We start from the raw sequence: 21,395 nt of genomic DNA, 5'->3' as shown, positions 1-21,395 counted from the left end.
GCTGAACATTCTGCTACTTAATAAACCTTGGACAATCATCTTTCCACTGTAGTACATATGCACACATATATGTGTATACGATCGAGTTCCTAATAGAACAAAGCTATATATGGTGCTGACAAAAGACTATTAATTCTCTGGTGCTGCAAAGGAAAATGTTGAGTAGGCGAGCTTAATTATTTAATTTATCGCATTCTTTTGGCGGCCTAGCCACTGTGACAAAACTATGCATGGATGCGCTCAAATTTTGTCAAACTTTATTGGTATAAGACCAGAAACCCTAGTGTTCTCGATCGGTTGATCTCTTTCTACATCGATCACTGTGTACATGCACTATGCACGTATTATATTCTGCTAGACGTGACCGTACCATGGTCTTATCCTTTGCCTCTTTTGTTTATTAAGTTGTATGATTAACTACTGCACCATGTGGTGAAGTGGACTTGGAAAAAGAAAAAGAAGACAAAAAAAGAAAGTGAAAGAAAATGGCAGTTCACTGTTTTTTTTCTGGGTCCATGCAATTCATTCATTGATTTTTTAGGGTAATGCCAGAGAGATCGTCAATTTAATTGTATTTTGTAAATTATATTACATGGTTATTGACGATTGAATTATTACTTAGGTTTTGATTTACATGCTTATTTTTTATTGTTGACACATTACATAATTTACACAGGTGGTTTAAAAAATTAGTCTACTCAGCGTTACTTTTTTTTATGGATGTCAAAGATAGCGAATCACATATACAATTAACTGAGTTCGATTCCTAGCGCTGGTGAATTGCATGATGGTGGCCAAAGGAAGTTGAAATGCTTCTTATTTATTTACTTGAAACATAGGCATAAGCGGGATAGGGCTTTTGTAACATCCCACAACGCTAGGGAAGTGATCCTTATATGTATATTCTCATCTTTACCTAGGACGAGCCCTTTTGGGAGCTCACTGGCTTCGGGTTCCGTAGGAACTCCGAAGTTAAGCGAGTAACGCACAAGAGCACTCCCAGGATGGGTGATCCATCGGGAAGTTCTCGTGTGAGTTCCCAGAAACAAAACCGTGAGGGCGTGATCGGGGCCCAAAGCGAACAATATCGTGCTACGGTGGTGGAGCGGGCCCGGGAAGTGGTCACCCTCGGGCCGGGATGTGACAATTTGGTATCAGAGCCTAACCCTAGTCGTGGTGTGCCGACGAGGACTTCGGGCCCCGAAGGGGGTGGATTGTAACATCCCACAACGCCCAGGGGATCCTTATATGTATATTCCCACATTTACCTAGCACGAAGCCTTTTGGGAGCTCACTGGCTTCGGGTTCCGTAGGAACTCCAAAATTAAGCAAGTAGCGTGCTAGAGCATTCCCAGGATGGGTGACCCATCGGGAAGTTCTCGTGTGAGTTCCCAGAAACAAAACCATGAGGGTGTGATTGGAGCCCAAAGCGGACAATATCGTGCTACGGTGGTGGAGTGGGCCCGGGAAGTGGTCCCCCCCAGGCCGTGATGTGACAGCTTTTCTTTAGAATAAGGCTAAAAAGAAGGTCTATAAGTCGAAATATAGTACCTGTGAGTCTTCCCGATCCCCAAAAAATGAACTTTTATGGCGAAATTACCAGCTGATCACTTTTTAAAAAAGAAATCGACTGGTAATATATAGTGTAGATCCAGGCAAGTGTGTGCTGTATGTTCTATATTTTAGTTATGAGAGACAAACGTGTTCTTGATTTTTTAAGGATAACAATAGTTTTGTAACAAAATTGAGTAAGTAAGACCAGACGTGGTTTTGTGCATTTATTTGTACAACTGCAAACCTACTACGTTAGGTCCTAATCTATATTATACATTGGAAAAGGGGTGTGATATCCACACATCTCATTTTATTTCTCACACACATTTAATTTTCAGCTATCGGATTAGATGAATGGAAGAAAATTAATTGACAAAAATTATCAAGAGGTGTGTGAGAAGTAAAATGGGATATGTGGATAGCACACCCATTGGAAAAAATATCCTGTCTTGAGATGGTATAGGAGCCTTGTACACCTTATTAGACCAGGGTTTTGTAGGAGTAAGTTGTACTCATGATATTTTCTTACACGTGTGATTCGAAATTGTAATATTTAAATTTACTGTTCGTCCCATATTCATACATTTACCAAAGCCACCAGCGGATATTAACGTTTCAGAAGGTTGTTATGACGACGATTATTTACTTCGACTGTCAATGCCATGAGTAGGTGTAGAGTGTGGAGTTCAATTAATCACTCTATTTAAAACTGCCATAGATGGATTCTAGCTGCGCTGGTAGAGATTAAGATATAAGATTGACAAATGGGCTGCACAGAAACTAGAACCTTCATGGTTTTTTTTTTTTTTACTTACTTTTGGTAAACAAACGAGTGAGGTTTGTGTTTTCAAGGCTTGAGGTGGTTTGGGTTGTGGAAGATGGTTTGCCACCTAAAGGATTGACGTTGTTTGGGCCTACATATGGTGGTGCTTAGATTTTGAGCCCAATTATGGTCTAATCCAAATTACACCTTTTTCGTATTATTTGAATCATTAGACTAAGGGATAATTTAGTATTGTTATGTTTAAAAAATAATAATAATAATAATTTAGTTGTGTTGTGAGAAAAAACAGTTTTCAAAGAAAACAGGTAGATGTTTAGTAAACTCTAATTGTAAAAGTGCTTTTAACCAAAAATAGTATAGAAATATCTGGTAAACTTTTATGTAAAATTGTTGCGGTTATGCAAAATGACCAAAATGAATATTTTGGTGGATGTGATATTATCTTAATTTTTTTAATTAATTCTAATTCTTAAATAAAATTTATTTTTTATTCTAGTTGGCGTAGAAGTGGGTTGTGCTCTTGCCACGTCATCATTGAACAACCAAATTGACAGAAAATTTAATAGAGGTCTGACAATACAACGAATTCATAAATTAAGATATGACATTACAATGTTTAAAATATGAGGTATGAGATTGTAGTTCAACTTTGAGGTAGTTTTGTGTAATTTATTTTGTTATTTTCTTATAAAATCCCAAATTTTGTGGTTTCCTCTAAAATGTGCCAAGTATAAGTTATGTGCCTCTTGGTGCCTAAAACCATGCGATGGACAGAGACATATCTGTGTATTTTGTCATGCGCGCGTACGTGGCAAAGACACATCTAAGATTCTACGTTGTGTCGTTGTCTTTTTCATTTTTTGGGGTTTGTATATATTAGATATATTTATATATTTAAATTAAATTTTGTAAACTAAATGATGTGATTGTTAATTATTTGATTTGCAAATTTGATTTAAAAATTAAAGTCTTCCTAGCATTATTCTTTTTAATATAAACGGTAGACCAAGTCGTGAAAACAATTAAAGTTATAACTCAATGTTTCAAATCTTTTTCTTTTTACTCCTCCCGTTGGGAGGTAACATATATACACAACTTCTCTCCTCAGAGAGTTACAACCAAACTAGGAAGCATAAATATAGGAAACATACATACACTCCTAATTCATTTAACATGTTGACTCACACCAACATTCCCCTTCAAGTTGGCATGTAGATATTATCTAGGCCTAACTTGTTGAGTGAGTACTGAAACCTCCTTGCCGAGACTGCATGTGCCAGAACATCTGTTAGCTGCTCATCTGTCTTTACGAACAGAATGTCAACCAACTTAACATCTAATTTTTTATTTTATTTTATGAAGTGCATGTTCACCTCAACATGTTTAGTCCTATCATGCTGCACTGGATTATTAGCTATCTCCCGCGCTTGATTATCACAATACAACAACATATGATCTTTGGGCTTAAACTCTACTTTAGTAAGCATAATCCAAAGCCACAAAAGCTCACGAATACCATGTGCCATTCCTTTGTATTCAGCCACTGCCGAAAATGTCGCGTGCCACATTTTACTTTTTACTTCTCCAGGTTACAAGGTTACTAGTTACAAATGTAAAATAACATGAAGTGAACCGCCGATTAGTAATATTTACAACCCAATCTACACTGGTGTACCCTTTCACCTCCATATGCCCATGCTTCCTGTACATTAGTCATTTCCTTGGAGCTTCTTTTAAGTAACTCAAAATTCGTATTACCGCCGCCATATGATCCTCACTGGATGCATTCATAAACTGACTCACGACAATTACTAAGTAAGCAATATCGAACCTCGTATGGACCGAATACTAATTTTTCCTTTAATTTATTACATGTTTTTGGCGGCCTCGCCACTGTGACCAAACTAAACCAAACCATGGATGTACTAACAGACCAACTCACTCAAATTTTGTCAATTTGTTGAGTATAATACCAGAAATCCTTGTGCTCTGCTCTCGATCACTTGATATCTTTGTATATCGATCACTGTGTGCATGCACTAATGCTCATATTTCCTACACGCGAACGTATACCACGGGCTTATTTATTCTTTACCTTTTTGTTTATTATTGGAAACCAATTTTATGTTTTTTTTTTTTTAACAATCAATATTATCAACATTAAGGGAGAAAGTGCTCAGCTTAACTTCACAATAAGCTAGCAATAACATGGCACTTTACCACAGCGGTGAAAATGTGTTGTGCTCTTACATGACGGCGTAAGTTCAAATCCCGTTGGTAGTTAATTTAATATCCAACTTACTAACTAGTAATAAAATAAAATAAAATAAAAAACTCTATGTGGAAAAGTAGATATTGAAAAAAGAAATAGAAGACAAAAAAACTCGAATCCAATGTTGATGTGAAATTCAACATGGAAGGGTGACGAAGAGGAATTTCAACTGGAAAGATCTGGAGCACAGTGGCTGCTTGGTGAGGAGAAGTCGCTCCAGAAGGTTTTCGAATGGAGTTCGGTGATGGGGAACTCTGAGTATCATTGGTTTAGATGATCGGTGAAGGGGAGGAAATTGAGAGTGAAGGAGGGCTAGTTCCAGAAATCCCCAACGCTCAAAAGCTAAAAAAACCCAGAAATCCCAAAAAAAAAAAAAAACCCACAAATTCAAAACCACAAAAATCCAATCTAAAAGATCCAATCACCAAGATCGTTTAACATGAATCACGGCCATCCTAACACAAATTGTAGTTCATAATTATTGTACAGAGTAGAACTCTTACCAACAGATCCACCGCGTCCTTGCGACTGCCAATATTGATCACTCACAAACGATCGGATTGGAATTGAAACGAAAGAGATAGAGAAATCGAAAAAGGCACACAAAGACAGAGAGAGAGAGAGGAGAAAAGAAGAGGAAGGGGAAAATGAAAGATGCTCTATCCCACAAAACACGAAAAGTGAAAATGAAAGGTAAAGCAAGCAACCCAGAAAATGAAAGATGCTCTATCCCACAAAACACGAAAAGTGAAAATGAAAGGTAAAGCAAGCAACCCAGCGATGATCAACGCGTGGATCAAATGGGTAAAATCGACTTTTGACTGTAGAAAAGTGAAAACAACACGACAAGCAGAGAAGAAATCAGGGGCATTTCCGTCCTTTCACTGTTCGTGAACAGTGAAAAACAGTGCTGGCCGAACCGAGTCCTAGTATATAGATAATTTAATAACACCAAAAGTGATTCCATCACAACGAAAATTCGTTGAAACCTCAGTTGTTAACCTATCACTCATGTACACTGAGTGTCATGTCTTCTATCTTAGCACGAGGCATTGATTTTCAAGGAAATTTAGAAGCTAGTCTTTGGCAAGTAGTAGTGGTAGCAGTGCTCTTAATTTTTTCAAACTTTCCTTCACCTAAGGGTCCACACGGAGACCATTTCTGTTGCCTTCATGAGGTCTCTCGTCAAGTCGATCGAGTAGGGACGTTCTGCTGATGATATCTTTCCAGGAAATTCATCAGAGGATGTGGATGACTATTACAACAGCCACGCACTGAAGAAGTTGCATGGAACTTGTTCACCACTACCATGAGTCCATGACGTTCCATACTAAAACAATGTCATGTGTAAGTTTTTCACCACATGAAATTGCACTATTGAATCAGGATCCATGTGATAATGAAATCGTTCCACGTAAGTTGCTCATCATACAATGGGATACCTAATTTCTTGCGAAAATTTTAGCAAGCCTTTTCTGGGGTCCAAGCAAATTAACTAAAGGATTGATGTAGTTTTGGGCCTATATATGTGGTTCTTAGATTTTGAGTCGAATTATGGTCTAGCTAATACAAATTACACATTTTTTGTATTATTTGAATCATTAGATCAATGGCTAGTTTGACATGTTGTGCTTTAAAAAAAACAAATCTTCTTATGCTGTGAGAATAAACAAACAAATAAAATACTTAAGTGTTTGGAAAACTCTAACTGTGAAAGTGTTTTTAGCAAAAAGAAACACAGTGTAGAAATATTTGGTAAACTTTTATGCAAAAGTGTTGTGATTATGCAAAATGACCAAAATGGGTATGTTGGTTGATGTGATCCTGTAAAGATTATCTTAATTTTTTCTTTTCGCAATCAAATAAGAAGATAAACAAAATATTTGATTTATTAAAGAGGATAAAAGAAATATATTATTGAGAAAAATAAAATAAAAAAACGAGAGATAAACAATAGAGAGGGAGAAGATAAAGTTCTGGCTGCAGCACTTGATTTCCAGGCAAATAATGTGAGATTCATTCTCAACACTTTATTTTTTGTTATAATGACAAAACACGTGTTTCAAAACAATTGAAAATGAATCTCTCTCTAGTTAGAAATGAATGTGAGATTCATTTTCAATTCTTCATCCACTCTGGCGTCTCTCTCTCCTCGTAGAAATGAATTTGCGGCACTTGATTTCCAAGCAAGTAGTAACCAATTCTTCAATTATCAGGGGAATATTGCGATCGCTCTTGGTAGTTGAACACAAATTGGAGCATTCTGATTGAGTTGCCAAACACTAAATATTGGAGCCCAACTTTTTTTCATTGTTGCTTATAAAAAAATGTTAAGCAGTCCCAAATTGTAATAAAGGGAGGGGACACTAAAATAAATTTCAATTTTTTACAGATTAAATGACTACTCTTAACACATTATTTCAACCAAACACTTAAATAAATTTCATTTTTTCAGGAATTAAACGACTATTTTGGACACAATATTTCAACGAAATAGGTATCCATAATCCTGGATAATGCACAATACAATAATATTTCACTACAAGTAATATTAGGGGAAGAAAAATTGAGAATGCCGATCGAGTAAAGGGGTGAATGCGACTACTTGAGCTACAAGTTTTTTTTTCTTCCTATATTCTTGAAAGTTGAAAGTTTCACAATTGACGCTTTAGGAATTTAACCATCAACCGCCACATTAAGCGTCACCTTTACTTAAAAACTAATGAGATTATTTTACATTGGCCACCAAAATCTACACTTTGCCATTGACGAGAGCAAAACCACCATGGCAGCTCGGCAGTCTTCGACATTTCCTAGCTCACTCGGTAACTGTAAAGAAGAAGGAGAATCCGAACCATTAATCATCTATGTCAATTTTCCATTACCAAAATGTATCAGTTGAATTCAATCAATATGTGGATATGGCTTGAATTGAGACTCACTGCAAATGTAATCTTATAATCCGAACCATTCATCATCTACGTCATTTTTCTGTTACCAAAATGTATCAGTTAAATTCAATCAATCCAATATCAATTAGATTAATTATGATCCATCTTGACCACTAATCGATTTTACACAGATGACAAAAACGTGACTCACTTCCTTTGAAGGAAGACATATCTATATTTCTTTCAATATCAATTTAATGTGTGTGCAATACTTTTTAGTTTAGGTTTTTTTAATTTAACTTTAAAAAAACCTAGAATGGACTAGCAGTTACTAAATCCGGGTCCGTTAAGAAAACGTAGAATGGACTAGCAGTTACTAAATCCGGCCCAAACCCGGGTCGGTTAAGTGTTGCAATCCGATCAAAACCCTAGCAACGACTCTGCATAAAACCTCATTTCGCAGTCCTACTTGCTTCACTTCGCGGTCGGCTGCAAATTTACCCTTTCTCTCCACTCCGCAGATCCAGAGCTATCTCTCTCTCTCTCTCTCTGTGTTATGATCCTATATTTCGATCACAATTAATGATGTAATAGCAGACTAAATATGAGTATTAGGGAGTGATTAGTTATTTCCAGCTGGTAATTTGTTTTAATGGAAACTTATATATAAGCTCATGCTTTGGATGTAAAAGTTGGATCAGGATTTACACAAAAGAAATATAAACAAAAACAATCCAAGAGCTCTGCTCTCTCTCTTCCTTCCCTCTCCATCTCTATCCTCTGTGTTACTTGCAGGTTGATTAAGGGCCTAGAGATTTGGATCTTATCAATGGTATCATCCCTCTCGAATCCTGGTTTCCCTCCTGTGCACGCCCACCCCACCCATCTTCCTGCCATGGATGCACGTCTCTTCGCTGCAATCGACTCATTTGAAGCTTCGATGTGTGTTGTGCTCCGTGATGCAATCTGCGAAGCCATGGATTCTGCAGTCACTGCCATTCACAAGGCTATGAATCTTGTACTTGCAGAAATCCGCAGTGACCTTACTCAGTTACGCCATAACTCGACTCTCGGCGTCAAGGGAGATTCTGATCCAGCCTCGATGTGTTCCAAGGAAGCTGAATCGATCGAGGTCGGTCACCAAAAACCTCACAACGAAGACGGCAACCCATTGTGAATTTCGTCGACAATCCACGACCATTTTATTCTGCCATTGCTCTCATCTTCATCGATGTTGCGAGCACTGGCAAATCGGTCGTCAAGCCACACTCGAACAACTTCGTTGCATCTATAGTCTTGCTTCCGGAATCAAAGACGATGATCTCTGCTCCGCAGCTACTCCATAAGCACTCATTGTCCGATACTACGAAAATTGGACCTGAGGTAGTTCTCAATTTGAGTATCATTTCAGCAACTCCGGAGGCTAAATTCTCTTCTCTTTTGACTGATAACTATGGTGCATACCTGAAAGATAAATACTATGGTGCATACCTAACAGATAAATTTGGATGGGTTAATTGGTATCGTGTGGGTAAATTTGTGAAGAAAAATTTATATGCATTGCATCTGTTTGATGATATGTCTAAGAGGCATAATAGGGAGAATATGTGAATTTCAATAATGAATATATGAGCTTCACCAGAAAACTAAGTACAAATCTCTAAAGCTCTTTGTCCAGCCCTCAACCTTTGCCTTCTGCAAGAAGGTTCATCTCTCTCTCTCTCTCCTCCTTTTTAAATGCATACATGTTTCTAAGCTAAAATACACTTCTCAGACAGATGTGATTATTGGATTGGATTTTTCTTATTAACCTTTGTATGATAGTGGCTTTAATTTTTCAGGCTTATACAACCTCATTACTCGCAAATTTTGTTTCGTGAACCTTTAATGCCCTATTGTCAGAATAAGTTAAAGGTAAGGTTCACCAAATCATACTATTTTCGTTGCTATTTATTTCCTTGCTAAACACGATGAAGCAAATTCTCTTCATTTTCATTATTGCATTTAAATTGGTAAGCCTGTTTATGGTAAATAATACTTAATTTTCGTTGTCTTTGATTCTACTAAGTTGCAGTTTTATCATCTATATGAAAAACCCATTTAGACTCTTTTTTTTTTCTTTTTTTTTTGTGGTAAAAATTAAACTGAAGCATTATGTATATCCAAGATTGAAGGAGAAATTCAAGTTAAATTAAATGGACACCCAATACCAGAGGTGATGTTGGCAAAGGTTGTAACCATGTCAGTAGTCGATTTTATAAATAGAATGAAATACAAGGCTAACCCAATAGGTATCATAAAATAATGTAGAACTACTATTTTCTCTCTCAGTACTCAAGATACTCCTCACTTGGCCAAAAATGATAGACTATCCCCCATGATCTACTTACCATGTTTGAATATTTTGTTCATTCAATTTCAAGTGTGTCTCTTTTTTGTATGAGAATATCTCAGTAGTTTATCATTTTTTTCTCTCCTCTAGGAAGTACAATAGTTCCATCCAATGATGGTCGCTATTTTTCAAAGGATGTTGTGGAATTTCAAGATTGGAAACCTCTTGCTTTCAACTTTTTGAACAAATTACCTTTGTAAGGTATCAAAACAATAATTTTTCTACAGCAAAAAAAATTCTTTTCCTTGTTATGGTAATTTTGTTAGATCAGTCAATGTTACACCAATACTAACTCAAGTTTATAAATTGCTAGAATGTCAATTTGTAATCCCGCAGCAACTCGCACACTTTACTATCTAATCTTAACTATATGTCGTCATAGTATTTTTATTAAAATAAAAAAAGGTACATTTTTTTTATCACATTTGTCTCTAACTTCTCTTTTTTCTATATATATATATATATTTTTTTTTTTGAATTTTATATTTACACACATAATGTGGCTTCATCTAGCTTATCCAAATGCAGCAAACACTCAAATAAGTTTCAGTTTTCCGGGATTAAACTACCGCACTCTTGATTTTAACAACAATATTCAGCGAAACAGTCTCCAACCTTTCATAATCAGTTAGCAATAATGTGGTTCAAATTCGTCCTTAGTAAGAATCGAACTTAAGACCTCTCACTTACAAGTGAAGAGGAATACCACTAGATCATAGTACTAAGCCCATTCCCTCTCTCTTGGTGTAGATAATATCACTTGTTAAAAAAAAAATCTGGCAATAATAAAAATAAAGTTCATATAGAAGGAAAACAAAACTCATCATTTATCTACTTGTAAGCTTGGGGTCTTTTGGTTCTTTTTCTCAATACAAAATAAATTAATTTTTTCGTGTTTCTAAATTATTGAATTAGAAATATTTTCTTAAATATAATTTTATTAATATTTTACGTGTAAAAACAAATAATTTTACTTATATAGAGTTACGGCATATGAAACATGGTAAGTAGATCATGGGGGAGAAATAACAAGTGCTGCAGAATTAAAAATGCGAAATACAATAAAGTGAGAGACGGATTGGAAGTGAGGAAACAAGATATCCAAACCTCTACATTCAGTACAAGCCGCAGGATCTCCAAATCACTGCAAGATTTAAAATATAAATGAAAAATGGAAAGCTGTAGAATCAGACGAATCTTTTGTTGCTGTGTACCTCATCAGGACGCTGAGTACATGGGGAACGCAAACAGTATTAAGGCACAGACAAATGAGACCAACGACCATGGCTCGCCAAAACAAGATCGCAGGAAGGTACCCCTACAGCTGCTGTAATAGGCCTCCACATCTCTGAATTGCTTGGAGAGGTAGCAATCTCCTATGTCGAGCACAACCTTTTCCCCCAAGTTTGTGAACAGCTCAGTTAAGTTATGATCGCTCTGGGAGAAGCCGGCGATAATCCCTTCAGCACAAAGAACTTGGACGTCCCTCTTCGAATTGATGAGACAGCGCATGAAGGCAATATAAGCGGTGAAGAGCGGAGCTGTGTGTGGGTGACAGAGTTCAAACGCCATGCAATTGATAAAGATAGCAATGGTGAGCTCATTGATGGTTATAGGTGGGATGCGAAGAACCCTTTTCTGGTAACTAACGTCTAAGAAGCTCTCCGCATTTTTGCGCGGCCTAAATTTTACCCAAGAGAGTCTTAGTTGTGTGGTACATTGGATTGATTTCGCAGTTGGGCGGTACTTTAGGTTAGAGTGACGATCATCATCGAGTAAAATCACTGTTGCTAGCGTACACAGGCAAAGCAATATTGGCAGACTTCTCCGCAGTAGAGCATCTACCTTTTGTTGGAATATTGACTTCGAGGGAGGAGGATTGTTCCTTAGAGGATCGTGTGGTGCGAGAGGAAGGAAGCTTAAGCGAAACAAGTCGAGCAAGTGGTTGGCCCCAGTAAGCTCACTCTTCCTCTTGAGGACTTCGCTAGGCCTAGGCAACGAATGATTGAAGAACTCAAGCGCAAGCAAGGATAGAGAATGTTGAGTTCCAAAGTCGGAAATCTCAAATAGTTTTTCAAGGACGAAGAAAGGGAGTTGGTTTTGAAGCTTCAGAAGGTCCCTAGTTAAAATTTGAATAAAAAAGGGCCTTTTTAAAATGGTGTCCTCTTCATCTGTACTCCTCTGTCGAAAAAGCTCGATGATAAAGCAACCATCAAGCACCATCATTTGAACAAAGTCAGGGCTTGACATAGGCATCAACTCGGAGTAGCAGCTTCTCGTACGCTCCTCCAACTTTCTCATGGCTTTGTAGTACTCTACGAGCAGATCACGCCCTCTTTTATACCTTTCTCGGGGAAGGATTGAAGCAAGGAATAGATTGTTTAGTTCAGAATATATAGAGTGGAATTTAATGAAGGAGGTTATCAAGAAATTACGCTGTATTGCTGTTTCGATCAGTGTCATCAGCGGAAAATTCATCGAAACCTCAGTTGTCAACATGACACTCACTTGGGAAAAGAAGGTAGTGGCTCCCCGTGAGAGTACGACATAAAGATTTCCCCATAGATTAGATTTAGCAACACCGAAAACGATTCCATCACTCATGTACAGAGTGTGTAATGTCTTCTATCTTAGCAGGGGGCATTGATTTTCAAGGAAATTTAGAAGCTAGTCCTTGGCAAGCAGTAGTAGTAGCAGTGCTCTTAATTTTTTCGGACTTTCCTTCACCTAAGGGTCCACACGGACACCATTTATGTTGCTTTAATGAGGTCTCTCATCAAGTCTATCAAGTAGGGACGTTCTGCTGATGATATATTTCCAGGCAATTCATCAGGGGATATGTGGGGGACTATGACAACAGCCATGCACTGAAGAAGTTACATGGAACTTGTTCACCACTATCATGAGTCCATGACGTTCCATTGTACTTAAACAATGTCATGTGTAAGTTTTTCACCACACGAAATTGTACTATTGAATCAAGATCCATGTAACAGTGAAATCGTTTCACGTAAGTTTTTCTCAATGTAGTGGGATACCTAATTTCTTGCGAAAATTTTAGCAAGCCTTTTCTGGGGTCCAAGCATATTAACTAAAGGATTGATGTAGTTTTGGGCCTATATCTGTGGTTCTGAGATTTTGAGGCGAATTACGGTCTAGCTAATACAAATTACCCATGTTTCGTCTTATTTGAATCATTAGATCAATGACTAGTTTGACATGTTGTGCTTAAAAAAAAAACAGATCTTATTGTGCTGTGAGAATAAACAAACAAATAAAGTACTTAAGTGTTTGGAAAACTCTAACTGTGAAAGTGTTTTTAACAAAAAGAAAAACAGTGTAGAAATATTTGGTAAACTTTTATGCAAAAGTGCTGTGATTATGCAAAATGACCAAAATGGGTATGTTGGTAGATGTGATCCTGTAAAGATTATCTTAATTTTTCTTTTCACAATCAAATAAGAAGATAAACAAAATATTTGATTTATTAAAGAGGATAAAAGAAATATATTATTGAGAAAAATAAAAGAAAAAAACGAGAGATAAACAATAGAGAGGGAGAAGATAAAGTTCTGGCTACAACACTTGATTTCCAAGCAAGTAATGCGAGATTCATTCTCAATACTTTTCTCTTTGTTAGAATGACAAAACACATGTTTCAAAACTATTGAGAATGAATCTCTCTCTTATTAGAAATGAATGTGAGATTCATTCTCAATTCCTCATCCACTCCGGCGTCTCTCTCTCCTCATAGAAATGAATTTGCGGCACTTGATTTCCAAGCAAGCAGTAACCAATTCTTCAATTATCAGGGGAATATTGCGATCGCTCTTGGTAGGTGAACACAAATTGGAGCACTCTGATTGACTTGCCAAGCACAAATATTGGAGCCCAACTTTTTTTCACTGTTGCTTATAAAAAATGTTTAGCAGTGAGTCCCAAATTGTACTAAAGGGTGGGGACACTAAAATGAATTTCAATTTTTTACGGATTAAACAACTACTCTTAACACAATATTTCAACGAAACATTCAAATAAATTTCAAATTTTTCAGGAATTAAATGACTATGCTGGACACAATATTTCAATGAAATAGGTATCCATAATCCTGGATAATGCACAGTACAATAATATTTTACTACAAGTAATATTAGGGGAAGAAAAATCGATAATGCCAATCGAGTAAAGGAGAAATGTGACTACTTGAGCTACAAGTTTTTTTTTTTCCTATATTCTTAAAAGTTGAAGGTTTCACAGTTGACACTCTAAGAATTTAACCATTAACCGCCATATTAAGCGTCATCTTTACTTAAAAACTAATGAGATTTTTTACATTGGGCACCAAAATCTACACTTTGCCATTGCCGAGACCAGCAAGACCACCATGGCAGCTCGGCAGTCTTCAACATTTCCTAGCTCACTCGGTAACCGTAAAGAAGAAGGAGAATCCGAACCATTAATCATCTATGTCATTTTTCCATTACCAAAATGTATCAGTTGAATTCAATCAATACGTGGATATGACTTGAATCGAGACTCACTGCAAATGTAATCTTGTAATCGAGACTCACCGCATCTACAATCTTGCTTCCGGAATCAAAGACGATGATCTCTGCTCCGCAACTACTCCATAAGCACTTGTTCTCCAATACTACGAAAACTGGACCTGAGGTAGTTCTTAATTTGAGCATCATTTCAGCAACTCCGGAGGCTAAATTCCCTTCTCTTTTGACTGATAACTATGGTGCATACCTGAAAGATAAATACTATGGTGCATACCTAACAGATAAATTTGGATGGGTTAATTGGTATCTTGTGGGTAAATTTGTGAAGAAAAATTTATATGCATTGCATTTGTTTGATGATATGTCTAAGAGGCATAATAGGGAGAATATGTCATTGAGTAGCAACTTGGAAGCTTTGGATATTGTTGTGCTTGTTTGTCGTTATTTACCTAAAGATCTTGTAGCTAGTTTCACTGAGGAGAATGGGACTTTGGGTCATATCAATGCTATCAAGCAGTTCCTCTACTTATCACTGTTACACATATATGCGTTCACAGTCATGGCCATTTCCCAACTTGACTATTCTATTTTCACCAGCTTGTTATCGAAATTGAATCAGGATTTGTGTAATAGGGTTGATGTACACCTCGATGCTGTTTTCTTTCCTACTTGCATAGTGAATGACCAGATTTTCCAGCAACCGGCTTGGTGTCACACTCTAACTGATCCTTGTGACAATATATCTTATCAAAGGGTTGTCTTCAATCAGAGGAACAAGTTCAATCAGAGGAATTATACAATATGGTTGATGAAGAGGCCCTGCATTCTCCTATCGTTCAAGGTAATAGAAGAAAATGGGAAGAGAAAAGGTTTCGGGTTTGTTTAGTTTGACAAAGAGGACTCAGCTATGGCTGCTGCTAGTGCTCTCAATGATACAATCAGTAAAGGGAAGAACCTATATGTATCGATACTTGTTCAGAAAAGTAAGAATGATAATAGGCTCCAGATCTTTTCCAACACTCTGAACCCTACGTTGTCTCAGGAAGTGGTCTGCTACAAGGGTCTGGAACTTGCTACAAATATTACAGAAGCATGTAACAATCATGTTTTTGGTCAAATTGTGCTTTTGCTGGTGCAAATTGTTACAACCATGATCAAGCTCTTGGAAGAATACGCTAACTTGAAGGGGCTTCAAGATGGACATTTTAGACAAGAAGAGGAAGTGTTTGCAATACTCGGCCATAAACACAGAAATGATCCTCTCAAAATCAAGGAAATCATTTCCATGGTTGCCAACAGTCTAACAAGTCTCCTGAATTTAGAGATTGAGTTCAAGCTTCTTTTGGAGGAGGATGGAACAACTACTGCTTCAGTCTTATTCTTCTTGGTTTATGGAATGCATTTCAAGGAGTAATGGAAATATCAAACAACACCATATGTGACTGTACCTAAGCAATATTGCGTAAGTCATCATGTTTTCTCTTATATGATTGGTAAAAGATGGATTTTGGTAGAGCTAGAGTTGCATCATAAGAAAACCGACAGACGTATTCAGATGCTCACTTTTGGTAGTGAAGAGGTACTAGTATTCAGGCCAAATCTAAGAGTTGATGGTGCTAGTGTTTATGCATGGTTGTACGATTATGGACATATCTGCAAAGTCTGTCGTAAGCTGAAAGTAATTTTGTTAGACAATATGACACACATCAATGTATTGGTTGCTGCTAGTGTTATTTCATTTGGTTGATGCTAGTGTTATTTCATTTGGTTGCTGCTGGTGTTATTTCTTTGGCTGTTCTTCAAGAAGGAAGTCCATCATATTTGTCTTTGCATATTTGTCTTACCATGAGTGTAAGTTGGAAAAATGAGCTGTTTAAATTTTTGGAACTTGATACTACGCAGCCACCTTATGTATTCAAATGCCAACTATATACCTTAACAGAGGTGATGAAGGACATGATTGAAGCTTTGGGTTTGCTCAGGTCCTCTAAATCTTCCATGCATAATATCAGTGTTGTTTATGACGGTTTAAAGTTCAATGATTTCAATGATTCAAAATGAATTGCAGTTTTCAATATCCAATATAAGCTGATCACATCCATCAGCTTATTTCAGAAAATGGAGTTTTATGACAATCAGACATTAGGTGGTCCCAGTATCACTGAAAAAAGCTATGAGATGTGCTTCCACGATGGGAAGATGACTGAGAAAGACATCACTTCCATGGGTGGCTTCCCTCACTGTGGTGTGGTGAATGATGGTTACATTCGGAGCAATGAATGGTATGTTGGACCTAAGAAGAAGATGGTTAATCTTCGGTAGTCTCTTCTCAATCAGACCGCTCGTCTTGCTCTTGAGGATATCAAGCTCAGAACCATCTCTAAGGCTATAATTCTTGGCAATGGTCCAATTGCTATAGTAGCTGCATTGGTTGAGAATCTTCTGGCAGGTTCCCTGGGAGTTGGCCCATTTTCTCCATTTGATGCTGCTGCATGCTTTTTGGCAACTAGCATGGAAATTGAAATGATATCGTGGGTTGAAATTTATGAAGAGGCTACAGGTAACAAGTGCTCACTTACCAAGTTGTGGGGAGCTGCCATAACCAGTTCAGGGGTGCTATCAGGCTTATCTTCTCAAGTTATGAGCTATCTGCAGATTGTATTTGCAGTCCCTGCAGCTTCCCTTCTGTTGCAAGACTCCTTAGTTTCTGCTCGTTCAAATAAGTTTTTCAATTTTCAACCTTGAGGACAAGGTTGTTCTTCAAGGGGGAAGTATTGTTATGATCCTATATTTCGATCACAATTAGTGATGTACTAGCAGACTAAATATGAGTATTAGGGAGTGATTAGGTATTGCTAGTTGGCAATCTGTTTTAGTGGAAACTTATATACAAGCTCATGCTTTGGATGTACAAGTTAGATCAGAATTTACACAAAAGAAATATAAACAAAAACAATGCAAGAGCTCTGCTCTCTCTCTTCCTTCCCTCTCCATGTCTATCCTCTATGTTACTTGCAGGTTGATTAAGGGCCTAGAGATTTGGATCTTATCAATTTCTCTCTCTCTCTGTGGATTGGAGAGACAAATGGCCATTGTATCCTCCCAAGTTTGATTGCAACAACTTTGCAAGAGACCTCTACAAAAATGTCTATCGCGGGGCACATTGTAGAGTATTCAAAGGCGGCATTGCGTGGCATTGCGTAAGAGCACTTGAACATTTTCTATTGAGTTTCTTCGTTAAGCCAACGATACTACGCACCATTTAGGTCGCTATGTGTGCTCTTTATATTAGTGCGTGTTATAACTGGTTTGAGAAACGTCCGGACTTCATCTTAAATTTATTGTTGAAATATTGTATGAAATATTGAGTAATGGCGTTTCTTTATCCCCACCGTGTACTATGTTACTATTTCATTAGTGAAACATATTGAGTTTCTCCTAAAAGTAAAGTTCGTTGAAACTTAGTTGGTAGAATAATTGTGGGTAAAGTACAAAAAACTACCTCAACTATTGGTATCACAACACTTTCATACCTCATCTTTCTAAAATGACAATGTCATACCTCATCTTGCGAATTTGTGTCAATGTTATACCTCTGTCAGTTTTTCTATTAATTTTTCTGTTAAGTGTTGACATAGCTAGATATTGGGATCACTCACTAAGCCAACTGGATTAAAATATAATTAAAAATTAAAAAAATAATTATATTAAATCTCTCTCTCCTCTCTCTCTCGTCTCTCTCTCTTCTCTCCATCCCCAAAACCCCTTCCCACTCGACACCCCCCTCCCCGGGACCCCTTCCCACCCGTCCCCCCAACCTTCCTCCACCACCCTCTCTCTTTCGCCTCTCTCTTCTCTCTCTCTCTCTCTCTCTCTCTCTCTCTCTCGACACCCACATGCATCCCTCAAACCCTTCCCACCCGTCCCCCCCAACCTTCCTCCCCCTCAGCCTTTCTTCCCCTTGCTCCCCGTCTTCCCCAAACTCAAAACTAGAACCACCTAACCCAGATCCCACCCCGCTCCAAACTCAAAACTAGAACCACCCAACCCATATCCCACCCCGCTCCCGTCTTCTCCGTCTTCCTCAAACGGTTTGGACCACACCCAGATCTAACAATCCGTCAACCCGGTGTACAACGTCCTGTCGTTCGACACTGCCAACGCATTCACGGAGTCCTTATGCGCCTTGACCGACTCGATGCAGCGGAGATCCAAGTCCCGCCAAATCTTCAAGCTCGACGCAGCAGAGATTCAGAGGCTTTTCTCGTGGCCTGATGCGGCGTAGAGGAGGTTGTGGTTGACGGTGAGGCAGGTGATTAAGAGGGAGGGGCGGTGGGGCTGGAGAGTGGCGAAGCAGAGGTGGGAGACGGAGAGGTCGATGGGCTCTAGATGGGAGAGTTTTTGGAGGGAGAGGTTGCGTAGAGAAAATGGGAGCGGGGGGAAGAAAGGGTGAGGGGGAGGAAGGTTGGGGGGGGGGATGCGTGGGAAGGGTGGGAAGGTTTTGGGGATGCAAGTGGGTGTCCAGAGAGAGAGAGAGGCGAGAGAGGGTGGATCCACAATTTTATATAATTTTTTTTAATTTTTTAATTTTTAATTATTAAAAAATATATTTAATTATATTTTAATCTAGTTGGATTAGTGAGTGGCCCCAGTATCTAGTCACGTCAGCACTTAACAGAAAAATTAATAGAAAAACTGACGGATGTATGACATTGGCACAAATTCGTAAGATGAGGTATAATATTGTCATTTTAAAAAGATGCGGTATCAAAGTATCGTGACACCAATAGTTGAGGTAGTTTTTTGTACTTTACCCAATAATTGTCGTATGAAATATAAACTTAAATCCTAGCAGCATGCTTGATACACCTGACTGGCTTGGCCAATGTTTGCTTCTTTGACCTTTCATGTACACCACTTGTTAATCTCTATATCTGGAGCCCGCGGATGGAGAGATATAGATGACTTAATTTCAATCCTACGATCCCATTAGCTCATCTCACTAGCCAACTTCATAAAAACTCAAAAACTTGAACAATCTGGATCTCTCTCTGAAACAGTTCAAATTTTTCAGTTTGCGAATTCTAGACACAGGGAGATCCAGAGCGGACCTCATGCCGTACACCACCTAAGGTTGCTGGGGAAATATGATGGAATAGTCTATTCTCAATATTTTGAAAACATGAGAATTTGAGGTTAAAACCAAAAATGTCATAGCATGAAAATCTTCGAGAACTTTCTCCTTGGCTAGTTGTGAGACATTTGATGTTTTGGCCACTAACCAAGGAAAAGGTTCTCGAAGATTTTCATGCTATGACCTGGTCATATGGCTTCTGCATAGGCAATGACCAAGGAGTTTGTAGTATAATAATGAGAATACATAGAATAACATGAAAATTGTTGGTGTCTACATGCAGCACAAGCATGTAAGCAAGAGAGTTGGTCAAGATCAAATTGTCAGCATGTGCAACTCTTTTCCCTTAAATTCACAACTTCAATACGAGATCCATCGTATACATGAAATGAGTAAGTTATGATGGACGATACCTGCATGTTCACATATATAATATTACTCAAACAAAAGAAGAACTAAACAATAAAAATAAAATAAAAAATCCGCATAAGAACTACAAAAGCAATTTGCAAATAGTGATCTGTAAGAGAAGTGGATGAATACCCTGAACTGCTGCATAAAATTACAAACGCAATTTATACAAAACCATAGCGGCAATTACATTGAAGTTACATAAGATATGGGAAAATAGTTGGGAGAGCCTAATGTTTTGACTTAAATGAAATATGCATGCACCATGATGGGCATTGGGGAAAACAGTTGAAAGAGCCTTCCGAATGCTTTCATGTCTATCAGAAACAAACACCAAGTCATCAATTTACCCAATTGCTCCTCGTAATTTTGTCAAAAACCATTTCCATAATACGTCATTCTCTAAATTTCCCAACTCCAAATGCTAGAGGATACATTTATTTATTGTCGTCCATGCATGTGGCAACTCATTGAATTCAACATTATCCTGGAACACATTATCTGACACACCCTGACCGAAATCAATGCGTGCTAGCCGTCACAAAATCAACTCCATATGTGGCATATTCTCAAATTCTTCATGATACGATGCATTCTTTAACTTCTTGATTTACCAAGCCGTTATTTGAATCATGTAAGACATTATCTTCATCACCTTGTTGAGTAACAAAGTTAAGACCTGTTTGTGATGGGTCATCATTATCTTCTAAAGAAAATACTTTCTGCTTTAATTTAACACACAAGAGAATCCCTCAAGACCTTGAAAGGTTTTTAAAAATAAATGTTCTCACATCATCATCATCAACTATATCTGCAGGCCATATAGTTTCCATTGCATTATTTATGACTTTCATACTTATCTCATACTCATTTGGGTCTACATTCACAATACCATGTACCTTCTTCTGAAGCTCCACAAATGTAATTTTATCTGAAACAAGTAATCCTTTCGTTTTGCAATTTTTGTACATTGAGTCAGCCAACCTCCCACCATAGTTCACTAAAATTGTCAAACTAGACGTTGTCCTGAAATATGAGGAAAACAATAAGAAAAGAAAAAAAATGACATACAGACACAACTAAGATCTATATATATATATATATATATATATATATATATATATATATAAATATTGTTGAGCACCTATTTTACTACTTATTTTACCCCGAAAGTTACATTTTCTTACGATATATTTGATTTAAATGAGAGGAATTACATGGTTTTGTGTTCTCTAGCTAGATTAACAAGATGAAAAAAAACTATATTGGATCTCATTGGTTATTATGGAATTAAATGGGTCAAGTATGATTCTTTCCCAATATTTTGTTTAAGTAAATTGACCATGTGTGCTTCTAGCATATTTAAGATGATCATATGCTTTTCTTTTTGGGTTTCATAATAATACATCTATTTCATTTAAATGTTATGCAGATGACAAAGTAAAGCATGTG

At 37.4% G+C, this 21,395-nt stretch overlaps 2 protein-coding genes and 2 long non-coding RNA genes across 4 annotated transcripts; 2 read left to right on the top strand and 2 right to left on the bottom strand.

The window, feature by feature from the left end:
• Window positions 1–3,377: 3,377 nt before the first annotated feature.
• On the bottom strand, window positions 3,378–5,315 carry LOC125473565. The gene is made up of 2 exons (XR_007255418.1): window positions 5,114–5,315; window positions 3,378–4,393 (listed from the first exon to the last, which is right to left on the bottom strand). It is a non-coding gene; the product is annotated as an uncharacterized LOC125473565 (long non-coding RNA).
• A 2,667-nt stretch (window positions 5,316–7,982) lies between these two features.
• LOC125473537 (brefeldin A-inhibited guanine nucleotide-exchange protein 4-like) lies at window positions 7,983–17,365 on the top strand. Its single transcript, XM_048576475.1, has 2 exons — window positions 7,983–8,972; window positions 14,680–17,365. The coding sequence occupies exons 1-2, from the start codon at window positions 8,819–8,821 to the stop codon at window positions 15,282–15,284; spliced, it is 759 nt and encodes a 252-aa protein (XP_048432432.1). The 5' UTR covers window positions 7,983–8,818; the 3' UTR covers window positions 15,285–17,365.
• LOC125473538 lies at window positions 9,004–10,315 on the top strand. Its single transcript, XR_007255397.1, has 2 exons — window positions 9,004–9,415; window positions 9,984–10,315. It is a non-coding gene; the product is annotated as an uncharacterized LOC125473538 (long non-coding RNA).
• On the bottom strand, window positions 10,886–12,984 carry LOC125473536 (UPF0481 protein At3g47200-like). The gene has a single exon (XM_048576474.1). It carries the CDS (start codon window positions 12,495–12,497, stop codon window positions 11,112–11,114), a length of 1,386 nt encoding a protein of 461 aa, XP_048432431.1. The 5' UTR covers window positions 12,498–12,984; the 3' UTR covers window positions 10,886–11,111.
• Window positions 17,366–21,395: the final 4,030 nt, after the last annotated feature.

This window comes from the organism of the source record quoted next, unplaced genomic scaffold (assembly GCF_019419815.1).
Source record: "Pyrus x bretschneideri cultivar Hongxiangsu unplaced genomic scaffold, Pyrus_bretschneideri_v1 Contig9, whole genome shotgun sequence".
Classification (NCBI taxonomy): Eukaryota; Viridiplantae; Streptophyta; class Magnoliopsida; order Rosales; family Rosaceae; genus Pyrus; species Pyrus x bretschneideri.
Note: the sequence above shows the minus strand (reverse complement) of the source record. Positions and strands in the feature narration are given on the sequence as shown.

Excerpts from the sequence above, each read along its gene's own strand:
- LOC125473536 (XM_048576474.1), bottom strand. The coding sequence starts at position 12,497 with ATGAGTGATGGAATCGTTTTCGGTGTTGCTAAATCTAATCTATGGGGA.
- LOC125473537 (XM_048576475.1), top strand. The coding sequence starts at position 8,819 with ATGATCTCTGCTCCGCAGCTACTCCATAAGCACTCATTGTCCGATACT. Across the intron at positions 8,973-14,679 it reads CTATGGTGCATACCTGAAAG|ATAAATTTGGATGGGTTAAT; the intron begins ATAAATACTATG and ends CATACCTAACAG.